Raw genomic sequence first — 21,881 nt, 5'->3', positions numbered from 1 at the left:
TCACTGCGAACATATAATGCACGTTTTATCCTTATATTGGGTATAAACTATAAACCTTGAAGACAACCCCCATTCCCTTGTCTTCACCTCTTTATCTGCGAGGGTGGGAAAAAAAGAAAGAAAGAAAAGCAGAAATGTGTGTGGGCGTGAGGGCCACTGAGCGAAGCAGGCAACGAGTACGCTGCATTTGACGGCACATCCACAAAACACTTGGATTTCGGCAGAAGGCACACATTTTTATCATAATTAAATTTGTTCATATAGTAATGCATTGTTTTTTACAATAATGGTAAGTTGATCATGTGAAAAGATCGATTCGGATCATAGATTATAGGTCTCTCTATATCAAAACTGCTATTGCTTAAGAAATTTTTGGTAAAGAAATAATTCCTGCGATAACTTGTTTGTATAGCTGCATCATGAAAACATTTGGTTTAGCGCTGGTTTACCTCAGATAGGTAGCCTATGTATTTGTATTTCTATTAAAAGCAATAGGCTTGCGCGTTAGTCACTTGTGTGAGACGGATCGGCCTGTGAGCGCACGCTCGCGGCTCAGCTCTCCTCAATTTTCAACAGCAGCTGCGCAGCTGAAGCAAGTTGCCTCTCTGTTTTTATGAGGCAATAAATTAGATCCAATCTCTGCTTATTGGTGTTTTTATTGTCTGTTAGTCCAACGAAAATGTAAAGGGAAGTACGGCCGTTATTTATGGGACGCTGATTTATGTCTCAAGTCTTAAGTTCTCAGAAATGGTGGGGTGGGGCCCAAACCGAGGGAAGGAAAGATTCCTAGCTGCTGTGAGGCACCAAACCACGTGATCACGTCTAGGCGTGCGCCAGTTTTTTTCCAAACAGATGAGACAGTGATACATCCAGGAAGAGCAGCATGGATATATATTAATATAATTATTATTTTCACTTAGCCAAAAATAAGCAAAATCGTGAATCTATATGTGAGCATTTTGATAAGTTCTATATTGGTCCTTTTTTTTTGATAATTTATGTAGTACAGTCACATTCTCTGCTAGTGAAACAACAATCCGTTTGATATTAAAACGAATGGATAATAAATGTCAGAGCACTCAAAACTATTAAGGCATCTTAAAACAATTATGACAGCTACATTACATAACGGGAAACCCGTTGCAGCTTTTTTTTACGTAACATCAACAACAGATTGTGTTCACTTGAATCTTATTGGACAAATAAATATCATATAAAGGCAACTTCCTTGTGGTGAGTATATCTGGAGCTAATTTCCTCGGATTCAGTATTTAATGTTAATCGGCTCATTATCAGCTTCTCATATCAAAACTAGATGCAAGAATCAAAAGATCAGACGTAAAGCGGCAGGAGAGGAGGGGAAACGCAGTCAAAGCAACAACAGGGTTGCAGTGTGAATGCTCCTGTAAAAAAATCTCTAGAATTAGATTATTTTGTTGATTGTGAAGTTACCTTTTGTTTTTTTCTTTGGTTGGTTGGTTTTACTTACACATAATCGTTTTAAATTATTGTCTAATAGGCTGCTTCTGGACTTTGCTGACCTGACCATATAGAGTTCCTACAGAGAAGTACATGTGTGATTTGGGGTATTATTATAATTGTGCTTCAAAGTCAGCAGCTCAAGTTTTCTGCTTGATTTGATGTCAAAACAGTCAATGAAACACTTAATAAAGTAACATTTTATTAAGGAATTGTTGGACAGACAACTCTATAAACAATTAAATAAAAAGTTACTAAAGGGCAAATTAACAAGTAATTGTTCTCCAAAAAGTTCTCTTCTTTTTTCCCCAGCTAATATGTTGTCAATACTACAGTATGCATGGATGAGTTACCAATCTCAATCCTTGCCATTTCCTTGTACATGTCAAGACATTTATGTATAAGGGTCACTGTAGGAACTTAAAAAGTACTTATTCCCTATCAAAATACAAGAACTAAAAATGTAACTTCAGTACAATCGACAAAGAAGAAACACAATGCTGTTTTTCTTTCATAACAGGTAAATGCTAAAAAATTACAGGATTCTTTTCTCAATATAAATACATGATGGATAAATAACGATAATGCAGAGAGAGAATTCTTTTAAACTGGCTATAACAAATAAATATTTTATATGAATGTTCACTTGAACGCACATCTGTGAGAGACTCTGATTGGAGACCCTTCCTCAAAATAAAAAGTTTGACTTTTTTTTTTTTTTTTTTTACTTTAAACTTAAAAATGTAAACTCTAAGTGCAGAATGATGCCCATATGCGAAACGCATTTGTGTAAATTGCACTTTTAAAAAACATGAATATATTTTCAAAACATCAGGGAGTGTAGAGTGGGAACTGAGTTAATTATTTTAAAAAAAGGTTCCTTAATGCTTTGTCCCAAACTTCTCCTTACAGATGTTTCAAACAAATAAACCATTTTTTTCTAAAAAATGTGCACACATTTCTGGGACTAACATTTTTGTTCAAATATATACCCTGTATCCATTTTAAAAGTTAAGACGTGAGGAAAAAAAACAAAAATGATGCCCACTTATTTATGTAAACCCTTCCATTAGAGAAAGTGAGTGAGAATGGGCATAATCATAAATAAAAATCATTCTCAACTTTATACCCTGTATCGATGATGTGCGAAAATAAGGGAATTAAAAAAAAATGTAACAATGTCATCAGCGGGTGTTACCTGACTGTACATTTACCAACCATAGGAAACTAGCTTAGCATTGCTGTGTGTACAAGGGGTGGTCTGCTAAAGTACTTAGAAAGACACTGTATGTGTATCATTCTCGGGGATCAGTATAGCCTTAGAGCTTTCCAAACACAGTTGGAGTGGGAGAAGAAGTGATTGTAGGTGTTAAGTTTGTGTACAGAGACATAAATAGAATCAGAGAAAAATGTGGCTCTCTTTTAAGGGCATGTGCTGTTGTGACATATAAAACACAATGGGTTAGTGATTAAATCTGGATCCACACTGAAATTCATGGCAGGAGGTGAAAAGAGACAGAGGATCACGAATCAGCGTTTTTATGCACTTTCTGGAAAGGCGAGAGTGAAGAGTGGCAGCTATTCTTTCCTCTCTGTAAGAGCTCAACACACTCAACTCAGATGACAACAACATGTGTTGCCTGGAGGGGAAGAAAACTCACTGTCATTAATCTAGCCACCTCAGTAATTTCCCATTAAACGCTCCACTATTTCATCTGGAAGACCTGTTCGATATATAGGTCTTGTGGGGTATTGGTTATTTTAAAGAAGTCTCAATTGATGTTATTCAAAAAGAATATTAATCAGTATCCTTCATCGTGAACAATGATCTGTAGAAATCAGTTGATGTTAGTTTTGAATTTGAATGTATTTAAATAAATGCCTCATTTTTCTGGTTGTTATATCGTCATTAAGTATAGACTACACTTACGACTTAGGCTCTATAATACTATGCATGTTTTTTTATAACTTTCATTTCCTATACCGCTTGTCGGCGTTGGGGTCATAGGTAACTGGAGCCGATCCAAACTGAGTTCGGGCGAGAAGCAGGGTAACATGCTAGACTGGTCACCAGTCAATACCAGGCAAAAATAGACAGCAATTCTAACTAAAATTCAAATTAGAACAGTGGTCTCCAACCACTGGTCCGCAGACTGGTATTTGGTACCGGGCCGAATTGAAGGCGTAAATGAAACCGTTGTGCAGGGTATTTCTTCATAAACGGACAACACAACAAGTGATATTGAATCATTTGAACAAGTACCACCGGCATGATGATGTGGAAAGCATGAAAACGAGAGTGGAGTTTGCACAGCCTTTTTCCAAGTAGCCTTAGCCATTTCGCCGCTACTCACTAGCTACGGGATAAAAGCAGCAGTAAAGTGAAGATCTTTCATAAAAATTTACAAAAAGCAATGATACCAAATTACAGATCATGAATTCAAAAATGTTTATTTTTAAGGCATATTCATTCCTGAGGGCTAATTTTTTTCAGTTTTAGTCGTCCACTGTGTTATTCTAATTTTTCTGTAATTGTTGTTTTGGTGTGTAAAAATGTTTTAATAATAGTCTCTGTTCACATTTTCTTTGAAATATGTACTTATGTACATAAGTTAATAAAATGCTGAAGTACTCTCTAGTTACCTTTAGAACAGATGTTTTAAAACTGGCAATTTAAAAACAAGGTAAGATCGTAATAATGACGCCTTGGGGGAAAATACTGCTGGTCCAGGGAAAGCATGTAATTGCTTCACCTGGTCCGTGGGACAAAAAATTAGAGTATTCAATTTGCCTAAAAAGCATGTTTTTAGAATGTGGGACACCAGCCAAACTCCAGACAAAGACGTGCCACCCACTGTGCTGCCTGCTCATTACCTACTGCATAAATGTAAGGATAAAAGGTCCAAAATGTGTTCTTGTTTGAAATTAATGAATCCAAAGTCAAATGAAGTGCTTTTCTATGAGTAAAATAATTACATTGACATATTGTTGACATCAATGACATGAAGAGAGGGCCAAAACATTGATTACCCACTTGAGTGGCTATAAAACATAAAATACTGAATTGCTCCTCTGTCTCATTTCTGCCTCCAATGCCTTCCTTTTTTCTGCAAGTCGTCAAGTGTTAGTTCGGCCCGTTAATGAGTCACATTACTTGTTTTGTGGGATCTTCCTTCATTTTCTTCCCAATGCTACAGATGAGTGAGCTTGGGTGCCTCCTGGATTCTGCCCTGAGTCGAGGTATGGTGCGCCGAGAGCTCTGTGTATGTTGCATGAGTGGGCGGGTCACAGGGACCTGGGGGTACCCCTCCACTCACATGATGCTGGTTAGTGGATGACATGGGCCCTGCACCATTGTATTCAATGGTTTGGTGATGGGATGGTGTGGGCCCCAGGTGATTTAGGCCATACATGGAGGGCCCAGAGCCAGGCATGGGTTCCACATAGCTGCCACCCCCCACATACACTGGACTGGCCTGCATGTTACTGGGAGTTCCAAAGCTGGTACTGTTGGCCTGTACAAGGCCGTGGTGAGGATGTGGCTCACCGTAGTCTTGATCTTGGTGGCTATACTTCTGTTGTGGAGGGCAACCCTTCATTGGGAGGTTGGAGTAGGCAGTGGACATGGAATATGAAACTCCTTGGTGAGGTTTACCAAAGGACGGGGGAGATGGAGCATCATAGGCTGACCCTGCTCCCCCACCTCCCCCAATCATTGGGTGCATTGAGTTGAGATAACTGGCAGAGGATTGCATGGGCAGGGGCGGTGAGCTAGTTGGTGAAGGCCCTCCTGAGCTGGAACTTAATCCCTTGGACTTTTGGTCCTTTTTGTATTTCATGCGTCGGTTCTGGAACCAGATCTTGATCTGGCGCTCAGAAAGGTTGAGCAGATTGGCCATCTCCACACGCCGGGGACGGCACAGGTATCGATTGAAATGAAACTCCTTCTCCAATTCAACAAGTTGGCCGCTGGTGTACGCTGTACGTGCTCGCTTCGATGATGCTGATGAGCCACCAGTAGGACTCTTCTCCCCGCCGCTACCACTCTCACCTCCACCTGATGCTGCTGGGAGAGGAAAAAGTTATCAGCGGGAGCTAAACAGGGTAATAAGAGTGGGATTGAAATACAAAAAATAAGGGTTGAATGGAAGAGGCAGCAGACAAGCAAATTAATTCTGAAATTATTTCTGACTCGAAGTGGGTAATAATGCGCTACAATTAGTCCGTTACTTACTTACTGTTATTTACTTGCGTGATTTTTTTGGATAACTTTTACCTGTCTAAGTAGTTTTAATAGACATACAACATACTTTTACTTGAGTAAATTTTTCAAGAAGAAACACTATTTTTACTTGATTCCATTCAGTACATTATGTCCATTACAGACTTTTCATCTACTGTACTTATTATTTCTTTGTGATCTATTTGTTTTAGTTCATCAGAGACACTCATGCCTTCAGTGCTACCACGAGACTCTGTTTCACCAATCCAACGGAACCATGAGTGACGTTCAACTCCATTTCACCAATAAATTGGAACCAGGCAGTCACACAGTCGCCACAGTATAACACAATAGCACGTGTTCTAAGTGACTTATTTAAACGACGCATGGCAGAAACAACAAAGAAAACAACACGTTATACAAAATCCAAGGCCTCGCAATGAATCTATGTTTACTCCACTGAATAAAAAAAACAAAAAACAGCTATGTTATGCACTGGCATCTGTGTCTGCCCAAAAAGGTCAACGTTTCATCCGTCAAGAACGGCCTCGTGACCTACTGTGTTGTTTTTCTCGTGTGTTTTCTGGGGCGGTATTAATTATTATTTTTTTTTTTAAGATTTGATTTATTTTTATTTTTATTAAAGCAGTGGAAGTCAGGGTTCATTCATATCTTTAAGGGCGGAACAGTTCAATTTGGTTACGTTTGGGATGGCGATTTGGTATTGTGTAGAAGTAGTGCAATTATTAACACTTTTTGATGCAGATCTACGTCATAATGAACTCAATTATACAAAATGGCATTTATAAAGTATTTTCAAACATGTAAAAAAACACATATCGCCCCGAAATTGTAGCTTTATGGTACAACAAACGTAAACAACAAAATCCCATTATGTGTACATTTAAAAAAAAAATGATGTGCACGTAAGGTGCAGGCGCCGTTCTCTTCAAGCAAAAGCCGGTAATGAGCAGTAAATAAAGTGTTAAGCAGTACAATCAATGAAGCTCATCACAGCAGTGTATGACCACCACTTCTGTTAGTTGGCCTCTCCTGGTTTCATAGCAACAAACGAAGGGATTTTCCAAATTTGGACACCAGACCTGATAGACTAACTCACTTAAGTTAGCTTTGACAAACAAGCTGGAACAACATAACACGAATGTATTTGAAATTGGACCACAAGCACATAAACAAACAACAACAACAACAACAACAAACACCCCGGATGCTACTGTTGGCTAGGACACAGTGATCTTGGTTGTTTTTAAATAAAAAAGGAACACTTTTTGAATGGTGTCACAGCAGCGTCAACGTTCCAGTGTACAATGTCAGTAGGTTTACAAAATAAGGCTTTGTAAAGTGGAAACTTTGGAAACCATATGGAGTAGATAAAGTGATGTATAAGTGAACTTCATTTTCATTTTTGAAAATGTTGATATATTATTTGTTGGACGATGATGTGTTTTTCGGGAACAGTACAATGAGTAACCCATTTGATTAATTTGTTCGTTTATGTCAACATAAATTTGAGAGTCCATGCTATAATATATGTGCATATGTGAATACAGTACATAAACACAACAATATATCATAACTACTTCATCTTATATTTTCGACTCATGATGTATAATACGACAGAGTAGATATAGTATAGAGTATAAGGTCTTGAAATCCTTCCAACTCAACTACACTGAAAGATCCCAAGCAGTTGCAGCTGTGATTTGCCAAGATTTTGCTGAATTGTGGCCAAGTTGCCAAGAATAATTAGGAATAACTGTGCCCACTTTGGTGAGAGTAATGTTAGCATGGTTCTACTTGTTGCTCGATTTTAACCGCATGAATGTCAACAATTGTTTTTATACTTCAGAGCTGATGGGCAGAACTAATAAATGTTGTCTTTCATATTGAGTTGTCTGTTTCTTTCGTGAAATCATATAAAAGACGCTCCAAACTTTAGGTTTTTGTTTTCCTAGTGCGTTTAAACTCATTCCGTGTGACTCTTTCGGAATCATCTGTTCCACCTATGCTGCATAAGCTTTGGTGTTGTTTACATTATGAAGCATGCAAATAAGAATCATTGTGTGTGCTTTTAGAAACAAAAACTGTAAAGCCTCACACAACCGACACCTGGGATTCTCTGTTTGTGACCGGAGCAAGTCTATCATGGCAAGCTGTCAATCTGTAGTGGCGGATTTGACCATGTTAGTATTTTTGCATACACACAAGTAGATTTAAAAAAGGTGATGTGCACCGGTGTGGATGTGAACACATTCAACTTGATTTGACATCCATCTAAGCGGCTCCTCTCATTCACTCTAAATGTGGCGTGTAAGGAGCACACTGATAGTCAATGACTTGGCGGAAGAAGAAATTGATTTGCCCTATGGCAGGAGGTCAAAGTGTACAAACTACATTTATGAGGAATTTAAAGTACACCCCCACGAGTGGATGAGGTAAAGTTAGCCAGTGAGAACACATAATTGCACTGTGAAGTTAGCAATTGAAGACTGCCTACCGCCCCAAATATTCTTGCCCAAGTCAAATTTGAGAACATCCACCACACGTGAGCAGAGCGCATAATCGAGCTGAATGGGCCCTGATCAAATACACCAACATTGCATTAGACTACCAGTGTAAAAGCAGTGATGTGGTTCTGGCGGGCAATAGTTAAGAAAGTTTTCGTACAACAAAGTATCCACCTGGAACGCCCAGCATGGGGCAGATTCCCCTCAAGAGGCTTGCATATGCATGAAAATAAAGATTTGCCAGAATTTTGGCATCTACCAGCAATGAAAAGAAAGACCCAAGTCTCGCGATAAGCAATCAACAATTCCAAAATAGATTCTGCTGCAATATTACCAACATTTTAGTCATATTTTGGTTGTTTTTTGGGAGGGTAAAAAAAAGAATGACAGTGTGGGTATAAGTAACAACAAACAGGCACAAACAAACACAAATATGCACACAGTTAGGGCTGGGCGATATGACTGAAAAATATATTACTATATATGTATTTTATATTGATTAATATCGATATATATTGATTTTTCCCCCCTTTTTTTAAATATTGAAAATAAAAACTGTAGGTTATTTTATTCTAACGTACTACTTATCCTTTAATAAGAGGCCAATGAAACTGAAATAGAGTAATAAGCTGATCAATATAAAGATTAAATAAACTCCCATTTGAATATATGTTTAGTAGGGCTGGGCGATATGGCTTAAAACGTGCACGTAAATATTTCATATTAGTCAATATTGATAATGATTGATTTTCTTTAACCTATTTAAAAAACAGCAGTTTTTGAGTACATCGTTATATAGTGTAAAGTGCAGTTTCACTCCACAAGTGCATTGTAAATGCTTATTTTCATTAGATGCAACCACAAAACTGCGTTAATGATGCACTTATTGTACATTAGCCTTAATTCTATGTTCATACAATGCAAGTGTCGTGAACTAATACTCTCTTGAACTAATATGCATTTCAGGTGAGCAACTGTTTTAAAGTTACTTTATCTTTAAAGCTCATTCTTGCCATTGTACATTCATATTTTATTTGGTTGACATGGCTAACACTGGCACTTGCACATCAGAGACCAGGAACGCCTTTAGAGGACAACACATCTTGATCGGAAGGTCTTTAATCAGGTTAGTGTGCATGAAGTCATTTTATACTAATAATTGTACTCGCCACTCTATCGCTGTACGCAAGTATGCCACACGCCTGTGTCATTGAGTTAGCTGCTTCTTCTGCGTTGGTCAGTAGGCCTGCACGATATGCTGTTTGAATACGCGATTGCGATGTGCACATGCGCAATAGTCACATTGTAAGACGTGTGATGTTTCTATCTTTTTTTACATTTTTTTTAGAACACGGAAACTTTTGATTTGTTTCATAAAAGCAGCACGCTGCACTATTCTCTACATTATAGAGACTACACAGACCGTCTTGCTCAGCCCCCCGCTTGAATCGCTATTCCGAGCCCCCGTATAAGCAGTTCAGACTCATTAGTGGGACCCGATGTGAAACCATCTACTCAAAAAACAATGACAGACGCCTTTATTATAACACCTTATGATAAGAAGTCCAAACAGCGTCGACAAATCACGAATGCAACAACTTTGTACGTGGCAAAAGACACTGTGCAATCAACTCTACGCCGTCACGAAAGAGGGGTAAATGATGCGCACACTCGACAAAAGGTATAAAATGCCGTGTCCCACGTATTTCTCGCAAGTGGCCATCCCAGAGCTGCATAATAAACAAAGCAAAGTCTTCTCAAACAGAGCTATTTGAGTCATCTGGTGAAATTTCTTCTAGTTTTAGTATCGCAATGTACATCGGAGCCTCCCCAAAAATCGCAATGTCAGTTTTTTCCTATATCATGCAGCCCTATTGGTTAGTGACTGCTTCTTCGTTGGTTTAACTATTTCTTCGTGTTTGTATCATCTTATTTTATATATATATATATATATATATATATATATATATATATATATATATATATATATATATATATATAATTAGTCAATATTAACTCATCAACTCTGTGTTCACTCTATACTTCAGTACTAATTTTTCACTGAGTACTTGCTCTAAGTCAAATAATTGTGAAATAACTGGCATATTACTGTCTTCAAAAGTAAAAGGACTCCATGTGTATTTTTTTTTCACTGCATTCTTAGGTAGGGATACTGTGAAGCACAGCATTGTATTACCTGATATTCGTTGTTACTGCATGATAACAGTGGCAGTTATTAAGAGACAAAGGCCCTGTTACTGGTTGTGAGCAGCTAGATTCCATTTTAGCGGACAAGACAAAGCCCCTGTAGCAAAATCTGCAGCAGAAAGCAAGTGAACACAAACCATATAGAGGTGGTCTCAAATCCCCAATCAGTTCATTTAAATATCACATTACTGGAATGATATTACTGAATCTAAGAGAGGGAAGTATTTTAGGAGCATGTTGATTGGCATAAAAAGAAGGCAGGCTTGTTAAAAGGCTTGTATCTTTTCTGATTCAAACACAAGAAAAATGGCAATGGTGTATTACTAAATAGAGAATTGAATAAAACTGGTGTAAAAATATATTTTTTTTTTATTTTAAAGATTCAAGGAGACTTTTCAAGATTAATTTTCTGCGCTGATTCTGAATCTGCCCTCCTTTTACTCTCTTGCATATCAGATTTTCATAGTAATAGCAATAATAATAATACTAACAATGATAAAATATGTAATATAATATTATACAGCATTTAGTAATATGTATTAATTAAGGATTAGGTCCAGCATCAGGTGGATTTCTTTTCTTCATAGCTATAAATTACAATGCATGGTAAAATCATGATTGTGTAAGTGATTAAATAAATTGAAAATATATCAAAAACCTAAAGTGCTAGGAAAAAAAGTAATGACATTTTTAATTACATCAGCGGCAAAAATATGCTTAAATCATCTCTAATTCAAATTTCCTGTTGACCAGTATTATTGATATGATTGAGTGAATTTTTCTTTATTTTATTTTTTTTCAAGTTATTTTAGAATACGTATTGCCAAAATAATAACAAATTAAAAGGAAATAATTGTGAGCGAAGAGTGGACTTTGAAAGACCAGAAGAGATACAATTCTTTAGTTGCTAATTTGGCGGAATGTGACAATAAAAAAGATGGGTAAAACACACCGTTGCCCGAGTTGCTGGGTGAACAGCTTTTCTGCTTGGTTGCCTGGCGGGACTCTTTCATCCAAGGAAATATCTGCTTGGCCAAAGTTTGGTTGGAGGGCAGCGAAGAGGAAGTGGAGGATGATGTAGAGGAGGAGGAATTTGAAGACCTACTGGGGCCTGATTTGGTGACAGATGAGGAGCCAGCACTGCCCCCTGGCTGCTGAGATACGGTACTGTCGTCGCTTGGATTTGGGGCCAATGGTGGGGATACTTGGGACCCAGTGAGGTGCTCGGGAGGCAGGGTGGGTCTCATGCAGCTGCCATTCAGCTCCTTGTTTTTGGCTAGCTGTTGCTGTTGGTGCTGCCCACTGCTACCACCCAGTGTCTGCAAAGAGCAGGCAGATCGGTGGTAAGAGTCAACATCCAGATGGGTTGCTGACTCAAAGGCTGGCTGATGATGAGACCCAGGGACTTCATAGCCCCCAAAGCCGTTGGCAGGTGCAGTTGATGCCCCCTGCACCTGATAAGATGCGTAGCCACCAAAAAGTGTTGAGTTGTCGTAGTATGTTGTTTTCTGCATGTCTGGGAAATGCGGCAACGTCTTCTTTAGCTCCGGCCCTTGTTGAGAACCACTGCCGGAAGACCATTTGGCACCAGGGGTCACGTGACGGTGTCTCTAGAATGGCCCCCTGCAATCTGACCTAAAAGGTTACGAAAGGCAGAAACAAGAAATGAGAGAGATAAATCCATCTTCTGCCACTGAAAGGCGGCATGACATGAATAGAAACCAGCGCTTTTCTTCCCTCACCTCCTGCCCCCCTCCCTTCTGAGCCCCAGCACAGGCTGCAGATGCTCTTCTGGAGGGGGCATGAGGAGGGCAGACCTCTTTCTTTACACATGCACACACACGTCAAAGGAAGACATACACACACACTCATACACACACACACACACACACCCCGACATACAGTATGTAGGCTGTGACTGAATGTTAAAACAGGGCGACAACAATGTAAAAGCAAGGAGTAAAATGTGATACAATATTAGTGAAATAACATGTAGTAATGTAGTAATATTAACAATACATTACAATAAAATAACAAGAAAATGAAAACTAATAATTGCACAACTAGCTATTAAATCTAAATAAACAAGTTATAGTTAAGTTATTATGAGACAAAACATTTGCTATCGGAAGCATTTCAATGCATTTTTTATTGTTTGCAAATACAGTTTGTGTGTGTGCGGGGGTGGGTGTGTGCGTGTATGTGTGTGTGTTATTTTTTATTTTTTCAGATATGTCAAAAACTAGCAACTCAGTTGTTAACCTCAATGATCGTGGCATTTGTTTTTGTAAAGTCGAAGGTAAACTGGTCACTCTGTAGCCTGTGTTCTAACGACTAATGCAGGTAGCCTATTTGTGTCAGTGTGGTATGGAATTTGAGACTTGCCTCTTGTCTCATTGCTGCTAATTTAAAGGCTGCCCTTGTCACACTTTAACAAAACGTAACACATACATATTCACTCATGTTCAAGCATCCATAGCTTTTTGGCTTGTTTTTGTATTGAACACTCCATATGATATATTTTTAAAATATATATTATCAAAATTTAGATAAATAGGTATTAGATAGATAGATAGATAGATAGATAGATAGATAGATAGATAGATAGATAGATAGATAGATAGATAGATAGATAGATAGATAGATAGATAGATAGATAGAAAGATAGATAGATAGATAGATAGATAGATAGATAGATAGATAGATAGATAGATAGATAGATAGATAGATAGATAGATAGGATAGAACCGGTGAGAACACCTAGGATTTGTTCATTGTCCTGCTAACATTTTAAAAGGACGGATGAATTTTAATAATGCCCCTCTCACTGCTCACGGAATAATAAAGAAACCACCTCGATTTTGCACATGAAATATAAATCTTCGTTCATAAAAATGGCTCTGATGTTCTCAGTGATTTGTTTAATTAAGTGATAAATGACCTCTAAAGATAATGTAAATAGTTCTTATTTAAATAAGTAAACTAAATTGAAACTAAGCAACGGAGAGGGAATGAGTCTAAAGTACACTGCACACCAAATTATGAAAAACATGAAACTAAATTAAAAAAAAATACATTTTTTAAATTTTATTATTTGTATGCTTTTTATTTATCCGGGATGACACAGTCCAGCCCTTCTCTAGCTCTCAGCACGTCACACATGTCAGCCATTTATCTTCCGCTAGACAAGCTGGAATCCTAATTATTTACTCAGAGGAATAGTCGCAAGCAGAGATGGGGGAGGGAAAAAAAGAAGAGAGCGAGACCATGGCAATGAGGGTAGGAGGACGATGTTATTAAATCATAACCATTCCACCATTAAAACAGGCCATGTAATTTCTATGCCCCTGGCTTGTAAGGGCTACAGCATAATACGATCACCAACTTTCTTAGACGTCTCCCTGAATAATCTACTGACACAAGCACCCAGGCAAAAACAAGAGAGAAAGAGGTAGGGAGAGGTCGGCCTTGGTGTCCAGTGACTGCTTCATCCTGTGATATAAAATTACAAATGGCGCCTGCTGTGACACACCATGCAAGCTGAGAGACAGGAAGCCAACACACACATACACGCACACACACGCACCCCCCCCCACACACATACATACATACATACATACATACATATATATATATATATATGTATATATATATATATATATATATATATATATATATATATATATATATATATATATATATATATATATATATATATATATATATACGTGTGTGGGGGTGTGTGTGCGTTTGCGTGCGCGTGTGTGTGAGTGTGTGTAATTTTAACATTACGGAATGCTTATAAAATATCAACGGGGGGGAATTCAAGTTAGTAAGGAAATAATAAATAATACTCTGCAGATTGATGTTGAGATGATACGATGTATGCTTCTGACATGTCAAAAAACTATTTTTAATTAAAGTATACATTTGGGAGTAAACACCACGTGCAAAAATAAATAAATAAATGAATGAATGAATGAATACATGAATAAATAAATAAATAAATAAATAAATAAATAAAACTCAATGTGGACCCTTGAAACCCTAAGAGAAATTTTATGAATCATCACTGTTTAAATCGTCAGCCATTATGTATTTCTCAAAAGAAAATAATCGTAGGGAGTGAGGGAGCCGACGATAAATACGAAAAGAGAGAAAGGCCAGACAGAATAAGGTAGAGGGGGTCGAGGCTGGGGGCAGCTTTAAGACAGTTTAAAGCATAGTAAACTTTAAAGCACAGTGAACTCTCGTTGAGCCGGCATTGAAATCATACGAGTCATAAATAACCGAGCCAGCCCCTAACTGCCCAATGCGCAAACACATCAAATTTATGCTTTGTTGTTCGAGCTTGTCCGTTAGCGCCTGGCCTGCCCGCTGGTGGGGGCATGCTTACCTTTTTTAGCACCGGCGGTCCCGGTACAACCTCGAAAGGAGCCAGCAAGATCGTCACTGGGACATTTCATTTATCATGTTCAAATAACGAAATAGATCCTGGCGTTTCTCGGTCCTCCTCTATTCTCTCCGCAAGCTGCTCCGATATTTTCTCGCCAAGCGAGCGTCTGTTTGCAGCCGCCACCGCCGCCACCACAGCAACACCACCACCTCTAGGCGCCAGCGGCCGCGGAAGGCGGCAAGCCGGACGCCTTGTGACATGAACGGTCAGCGGATGAGAGAGGTGGACAAATTCAAGACTTCGGTGATGGAAGTGAGTCGGTATACAGGTGGAATTGACGGACAGGCTATAGCTAGCTCACAGGCTGAGCGAGCTTACCGGGAGCCCGCCTGCTGCCTGCTTGAGACCCCCGCTCCCCCATCCCCCCCCCCCCCGCTCCCCTCCACTTCACGACCAGCGCTGCCTGCCTGCTTGCACCGCTGCTTCTTGATAACAATGGCCTCAAATGTCTTTCTTTTTCGGTCTGTATCGCTGCATGCTCGGACTACCCAACACAGCCATATAGCCCCGAAGGAACAAATGATGAGACTGCTAAAGATTCAACGACCATGGTTTTTCGTCTTAGTTTGTTTTCCTTTCTCCTGTATCTTGAACGTCTCACTACTTGCTTGTTGGATCTGTGCTCCATATTGACGCTCATAAAAAGGCAAGGATTGCGCATTATCCCACATGTAAGAATAAGAAACAAATCGAAGTTGCTGTCGTGGTGATATAATTCACATTTTTTACATATTGTTGCTGACCCTATGTTAGGTTTAGAGCGCGTTTTCTGAAATGAATCAACGAATGTGCTATGCCCATTCCAAAATGTAGCTCAATTTCGCTCACACAAAATGGTAATTTACACCCACGCAAAATGTCATGTAATTTCATCTGATTCCAAGAACGATGAGAGATCCCGTGACCATGCCACGTGAACATACAACTTTAAGGCGAGAATATAAACGCATTCAGCGGTAATAGTTACTCCTCTGTAGACTGATTGCGGGAAAGCTTTTTTGCTGGTAAGGATTGTTCGCACTCAGCTGTCTGTATTTAAACTGGTCTGTGAATGCAATAAACGGAGAAGGGAACACTTCCATTCAGGCTAAAACGCAATCTAATTAAATACACTCAATGCATACAAATTATGTCGTCTGATTCCTATATAATCGGATTTCAAAAGTTATTTGAATATATGTATTGTTTGAATCATATTTTTTATTTTGAACAAAACGTGAAAATAATGAATCAATGGCATTGTTACGTCATATGACGCAATAGCTATACTATGAAAAAAAATTAAAATTCACACACTAGACTTACAAAGTCAGTCAAAGAAGTAATTATCTTTATTATAATATGTTCTATGTGGCCCCACTGGTCTAAACACAGCATTCGGACTAATATTACGTTTGTGGTATATGGCGTAAGCAACAAAATTCAATTGATTTATCCATCTCAGGGGGCAGCAATTTTGCCACTCGCTGTCGACTGCAACTGACATCACAGTGGCTCAGGGTTCAGGTGACAAGCAATAATGGCTTAGGTTGCAAATGTCACATGACCAAACCAGCGCCCTGAGCAACTGCAATGTCATCTTCATTCCACAAACACAATATTAATCAGTAGGCTGTGTTTAGACGAGTGGGGAGGCAACGGACGTATTTTTCTTTATTTATATTCTTTACTGGACTTCCCTTTAACAAGGATAATGACAGTCCGTTGTTATTGAAACAGAACGTGACTTTTTTATGTTTTATGCGCACAGTACAGACGAAATGTCTAATAAATTAATATTGTGTTGTATCCCACTGGAGACTATACGTCAAGTCAGAATTTTGAGTGTATGACTTGAATCACGTGGTGCGTGGTGGTGGCTGCGTGGTGTGCAACTGGCCTTAATGTTGTGTGGTGTTAGTATTTTCTTTGAGCAGTCATGTGACAAACAGATGTGATTATTGTTTAGTTGGCTGTGAACATTTATTTGCGAGTGTTTGGTGACTCAGAAGCAATAGAAAAACTCTTATGGAGTTTACAAGAACCCTCTTTCTCTCGCTCCTTTGGAGATTGTGCTCTTGATTTGTTTGCATTGCATTGTCTGCAACCTATCCCAGCTGAGATTGTGCGAAAGGCCCTGTATTTGTCGGCAGTCAATCACAGGGCACAAATTTCCCCATTGTGGGACTAATAAAGGACATCTTTATCTTTAGATAGACAACCATGCACACTCACGTTCAGAACATCAGTGAACAACATAATCTTATAAAGATGAGCATAATACATAAATCAAAATAATATATTATCAAAATCATTCAACTGATGTCATGTCCATGTTGACTTGATGCCCACCGTGGACAGTTTGAATCTACTTTTAAAGATAACAGCACCAAAATGAGTGTGTTGAAAAATAGAAATAAAAAGGAACATTGTATACCGCAAATACACGTTGTCACACAATATAGCAGAAAGTCATTCGCTGCAGAAAGAATCTCACCCTCTGCTCAGCGTCAGAATGCACTGCATGGTCTCTTTCCTCTCTCTCTCTCTCTCTCTCTCTCTCACTCTTTCTCGCTCTCGCTCGCTCGCTCTTTTTTATTATTTTGCAGGGCGTTTAGACTTACGTAAAATTTATGAGATCTCTCGCTTGCGCGCGCGTGTGTATAAGTGCAGACCGAGTTAAAAGCAGATATCATTCGTTGTTGGCAGCTGACATGGGAGGATGACCTCCATGTAGGTGGAAGAAGGTGGGTGGCGAAAATGTGCCAGTCTGCAACATTTTTTATTCAACGAAGTCTTTTGTGTCACTTGAAGGATCTACTAAGAGCACGTTACTTATTAACCAAATATATAATCAGCATTTTTCCACAACGAGCAACGACGTGGGAGAGAGACGTGCACCCAGAGGGGATTTACTGCTTGTGCACCATTGTGAAAATACGACATTGATTACGAAGAATGGCGCTTGTTTTTTACTTTTCTTGGACAATTCCAATATTTCCGGCTGCGTAAGAATTTTTTCAAGGACCTCACAGAAGGAGATGCATCGATATGTAATCTAGCAAACTTTCAAGTATATTGATTAAAAATGAATGTTTTTGCCCCAATACACCGCTCAAATTTGACTTAATCACACAATAATATTTTCTTGTGTTTTTAATTCTAGCAAATTAATCATCCCAGTGCTGAAACGTCATTCCTAATGTCAATAACTGTTGGGTAACAATTAATAAATTTCAGTAGTTACGTGGGTCTGTTTTATTACCCATCTCATGTACACGCTTCCCTTTTTCCTGTTGCATTTCCGGCTGTCACATTGCAACACTTATTAATCAGCACATGTCCGTTTCATCTCATAAAATGTGTATGGATAGGTGTTAAACTGGAAACATTTAATGTGACTATATTTATAGAATTTATCTTTTAGGTTGTGCCATATTGTATATATTTACAACAAGCATATCGGCAATCGGGAACAATGTTTGAATTCGCTTTTGTTTATTTGTAAATAAATAAACAAATAAATTAAATAAAAATGATTTTTTGTGTGTTTGTTACATTTCATTATCAATATGCAGTCATCCGGCAATCTTGCTACAAATAAAGGCTTAAACACATACACACATTTATAGCGCAAGTGATGAACTTCGAGAACCAATAAATAAGATATAGGAAAGCTTTCTGTTTTTTTTCTTTGTTTTCATTTTAAATGGGAAGTCATCCAGAAATTGTACAATCATCCAAAAATTGTAAATGTTCCTGCGAATAACTTAAACGGCTTACACACACACGCACACATTTATAGCCCAAGTGATGAACTTCGAGAACCAATAAATAAAGCGTGAAACTCACCGCGAGAGTTTCTTCTATGTCGTAGTGTTTTGGTGGAAAGGGGCAGCCTCCACAAAACTCCTAAGAACTTTTGTTGGCGGCAGATGGTGGAGAAAAAGAGGAAAAGGAAAACAAAACATACAACATCATAAGGTCTTGCAAATCCAATAGCGAACAGAAACCCAGTGTTGTCTAATGGACAGGTATCCGGACCTTAAACGATTCCCCATTGCCATATCCCGGAACGAAGCAACATGAGCTGCACCACTGAAGTGGACCTTATTGATTGTGAACATTGTATTAATTACATGGAACAAGTGACGTATCCCAGTATTTATTTATTCATTCGTTTTTTTCCTCTCAAATATAATTTTGTACGTGTATAATTGTGCAGTATTGTCCACGCCTGTTTGTGATGTTGCATTGTAGATATCAAAGTGATGAATAAAATTACGTTTCCACTTTGAGTATTTCGGCTGACATCTTTTCCAAAAGTGATGAATAAAAAGCAAGGCTTTCCCTACCTTCATGGAACAAGCACCACTAAACAAGCACTTCTGTGAATCACAACCTCGACCTTAAAGTTATTTATTGTTTCCGCCCGTGCACTCACGCACAGCTCTGGCTGTCGTCCTTCCCCTTCGCATCATAAGCCGCCTTTCCTCACAGTGTGTCGCCACACTTAGCCTCTCTGGTACGCCGCAAATTTAGAGATACGGAGCAAGCTGTGCGAGTAGACAAGGCAGAAGTTGTCCAGCGAATGATGGAGGCCCGACGAGCTTCGCAAGATAGCATTAAGGCCGAGACAAAGGAATGAGGCCGCCTCCGCAGTCACAGAAAAGCTGATGAGCCAACATTTCAGCAAAAGAGGACAACGAGGTTTTTGTATGCCTGTTCAAATAAACCTTTTAAATAGTTTCTATTCCCAAACGTAGAAATTTTATCGCCCATCTTAGGTCATTTTATTTCACAATATGCACTTTTTTCTCGTTCTATTCTCTTGGTGATGTGGTGTGATCACATTTCTCCGTTATTGTTCAAAATATTAAAGGGGTTATTTTTTCTTTTGTAAAACATTTATTTTGGATTTAAGTCAATACTTTAGAGGGATACTTCACACATGTACACAATTCGCAAAATTATATTTTTACAATTATTAATTTGATAATTGTATCTTGGAAATTTAATAGCTTTAAAAACCTTTTTAAAAATAATTTGGCTGGCCGCCATGTTCACTTTACACGTCACAAACTGTCACGTGTGCAAACGTTGAAATAGACTGCATAATGATGTGCACAAAGAGTTGTAGTTAATCCTGAAAGAATTAAACCATATGTGGTTGCAAATTTTTGCCATGTATTTTGCCATTATTTTTCTTTGTGTACACCTCATGTGTCCAATATGTGTCGTCTGTCCAGCCGTATATTGCACACAACAAGTCCAGTTGGACCCAACATGGAAGTACCTGTGTGTATTGAAAATGTTTCCATAAAACTGAAATATATTAATATAGTGGTGTGTTTTTTCAGCTCAAGTGTATACTTTTACTTCCAATCAAGCCACATATGGAACTTTAAAGAAGTGTTCCTTTAATTTCCTATATTTTTCTCAAAAATCACAAAGACAGCCTCTTAAAAATAGGAAATCCATCAATCTTAACATTTTTTTAAATCAACCCCTAACACCTTTGGGATACCAATAACCCTCTATTTACTATACCACAAGTTAAGTCAGTATTATTGTTTTCCCCTCCAAAGTAACACTCATCAAGTCCATTAAAAATATTAATTGACGTTTAATTAGGTTGAACATGTCATTCAGCATCACCACCATGATGCAGACACTGACACACTCACTAAATAGGAAGCTACAACAAGCCTGGCATTGTGATACATTTCATCTCCGTCGTTCTTCCCCCTGCAGGTATAGATGACTCAAACACACCTGTTTCAACACTACTTTTCAAAAGTCATGTGCGCCACAAATAGAGTATATGCATGTTTTTGTTCCTTCTGTCAGTTTCTTCCACTATACTTCTGATTGTAACTCAAAGCCGTATAGTTTGTTGTTCTTGAAGTGGTTCTCTAGTCCATTCTTTCCATTACTTGATCTTTGTGAATAAAAGAAACACATAATTCGGAAATTCTGTATTGTTAACATATGTGGACATTTTGTGAAATTATGCTGTAACAAAAACTAGTGAGGTATTTATTCCTTCCCACTAGTCTGAAATAAAAAACATCAGCACATCTTTAGAAAAATAATAAACAAACACAAACATGGCGCAGCAAAGTTTAAATCTGCTCTGAGGTATGGGAGTGCAGGTGTTGGAACTTTCGCAAACTTGCTTAAACCAGCGTATGTTGTGAATGAGAGCACAGCAAACCTAATTCCACGCCAATCAACGGGGCTCCTCACATTCCCTTTAAATGGAGACATCATGAAAATCTCATTGCAAATATTGCGCTGAATTTTAAGATGAATATTTTACTCTCAATTTTGACTCTTGTTTACTGGGACCAAATATCATCTGAGCAGAGTTGTCTGCCAAATCGGCAAGCGGGTGCAGTGAGCGAGCATTTATTCACATATGCACTAAATATGAAAATAGAGCCAGTGTGTCAACAACAAAAACTATATTCTTGCATTGTGAAACATTTCAGCTCAATTTAGCTTAAGTAAAACAACTCACCAACTCAAATGGTGACCACCTTGAAGTTGCATTTTGCACTCCGAGGATTTTACATTACACCTTAGGCTAAGCAATCAGTTGACCATCATTCCAAATGACTTTAGCTGTAGGCAAGACACAACCTACCAACAATTGTGGGCCAATTATTCACCCCATCAGCACCTTCCATTGACGGAGAGTTAATCTTTATCAGAGATGGTAATCTTTAACCTCAAACTCAAAGGAAGCCCTGACATCAGGGGAGATGGAGGGAAAGAGATTGAAAATGATAGAAAGAGAAAGAGTGTATTGGGGGTTTAAGAAGGAGGAATCATGGTCTTTATACTTGCACAACATGTGAAGTGTGTGATTTACCAATCATGTCAAGAACACAGCGGCAAAGGATAATTACAAACATTAAGTTTTGCACTGATGAGCCAATCTATTCTTGGGAGCAGGACATTAATCTAAAGGGAATGCTGTGTCATTCATAAAAGAAATGAAAAT

General features: G+C 38.4%; 1 protein-coding gene across 4 annotated transcripts in view; it reads right to left on the bottom strand.

Annotated features, from left to right (window-relative positions):
- Positions 1-1,807: 1,807 nt before the first annotated feature.
- hoxb3a (homeobox B3a) overlaps positions 1,808-21,881 on the bottom strand; it is a 30,275-nt gene continuing 10,201 nt past the window's right edge. The window contains exons 1-3 of one of the 4 annotated variants that reach the window (XM_088316105.1): positions 18,725-18,747; positions 11,390-12,072; positions 1,808-5,545 (exon numbers count right to left, since the gene is read on the bottom strand). In XM_088316105.1, coding sequence (XP_088172231.1) covers positions 4,671-5,545; positions 11,390-11,951 — 1,437 coding nt within the window. In that variant the 5' untranslated portion in view covers positions 11,952-12,072; positions 18,725-18,747 and the 3' untranslated portion in view covers positions 1,808-4,670. Of the gene's footprint in view, positions 5,546-11,389; positions 12,073-14,833; positions 14,948-18,724; positions 18,748-21,881 lie in introns of those variants that run through there. The other 3 variants (XM_088316103.1, XM_088316106.1, XM_088316104.1) reach the window with 3 other exon arrangements.

This window comes from Idiotropiscis lumnitzeri, chromosome 15, assembly GCF_059441095.1.
Source record: "Idiotropiscis lumnitzeri isolate Australia: NSW breed Sydney's pygmy pipehorse chromosome 15, RoL_Ilum_1.0, whole genome shotgun sequence".
Taxonomy (NCBI): domain Eukaryota; kingdom Metazoa; phylum Chordata; class Actinopteri; order Syngnathiformes; family Syngnathidae; genus Idiotropiscis; species Idiotropiscis lumnitzeri.
Note: the sequence above shows the minus strand (reverse complement) of the source record. Positions and strands in the feature narration are given on the sequence as shown.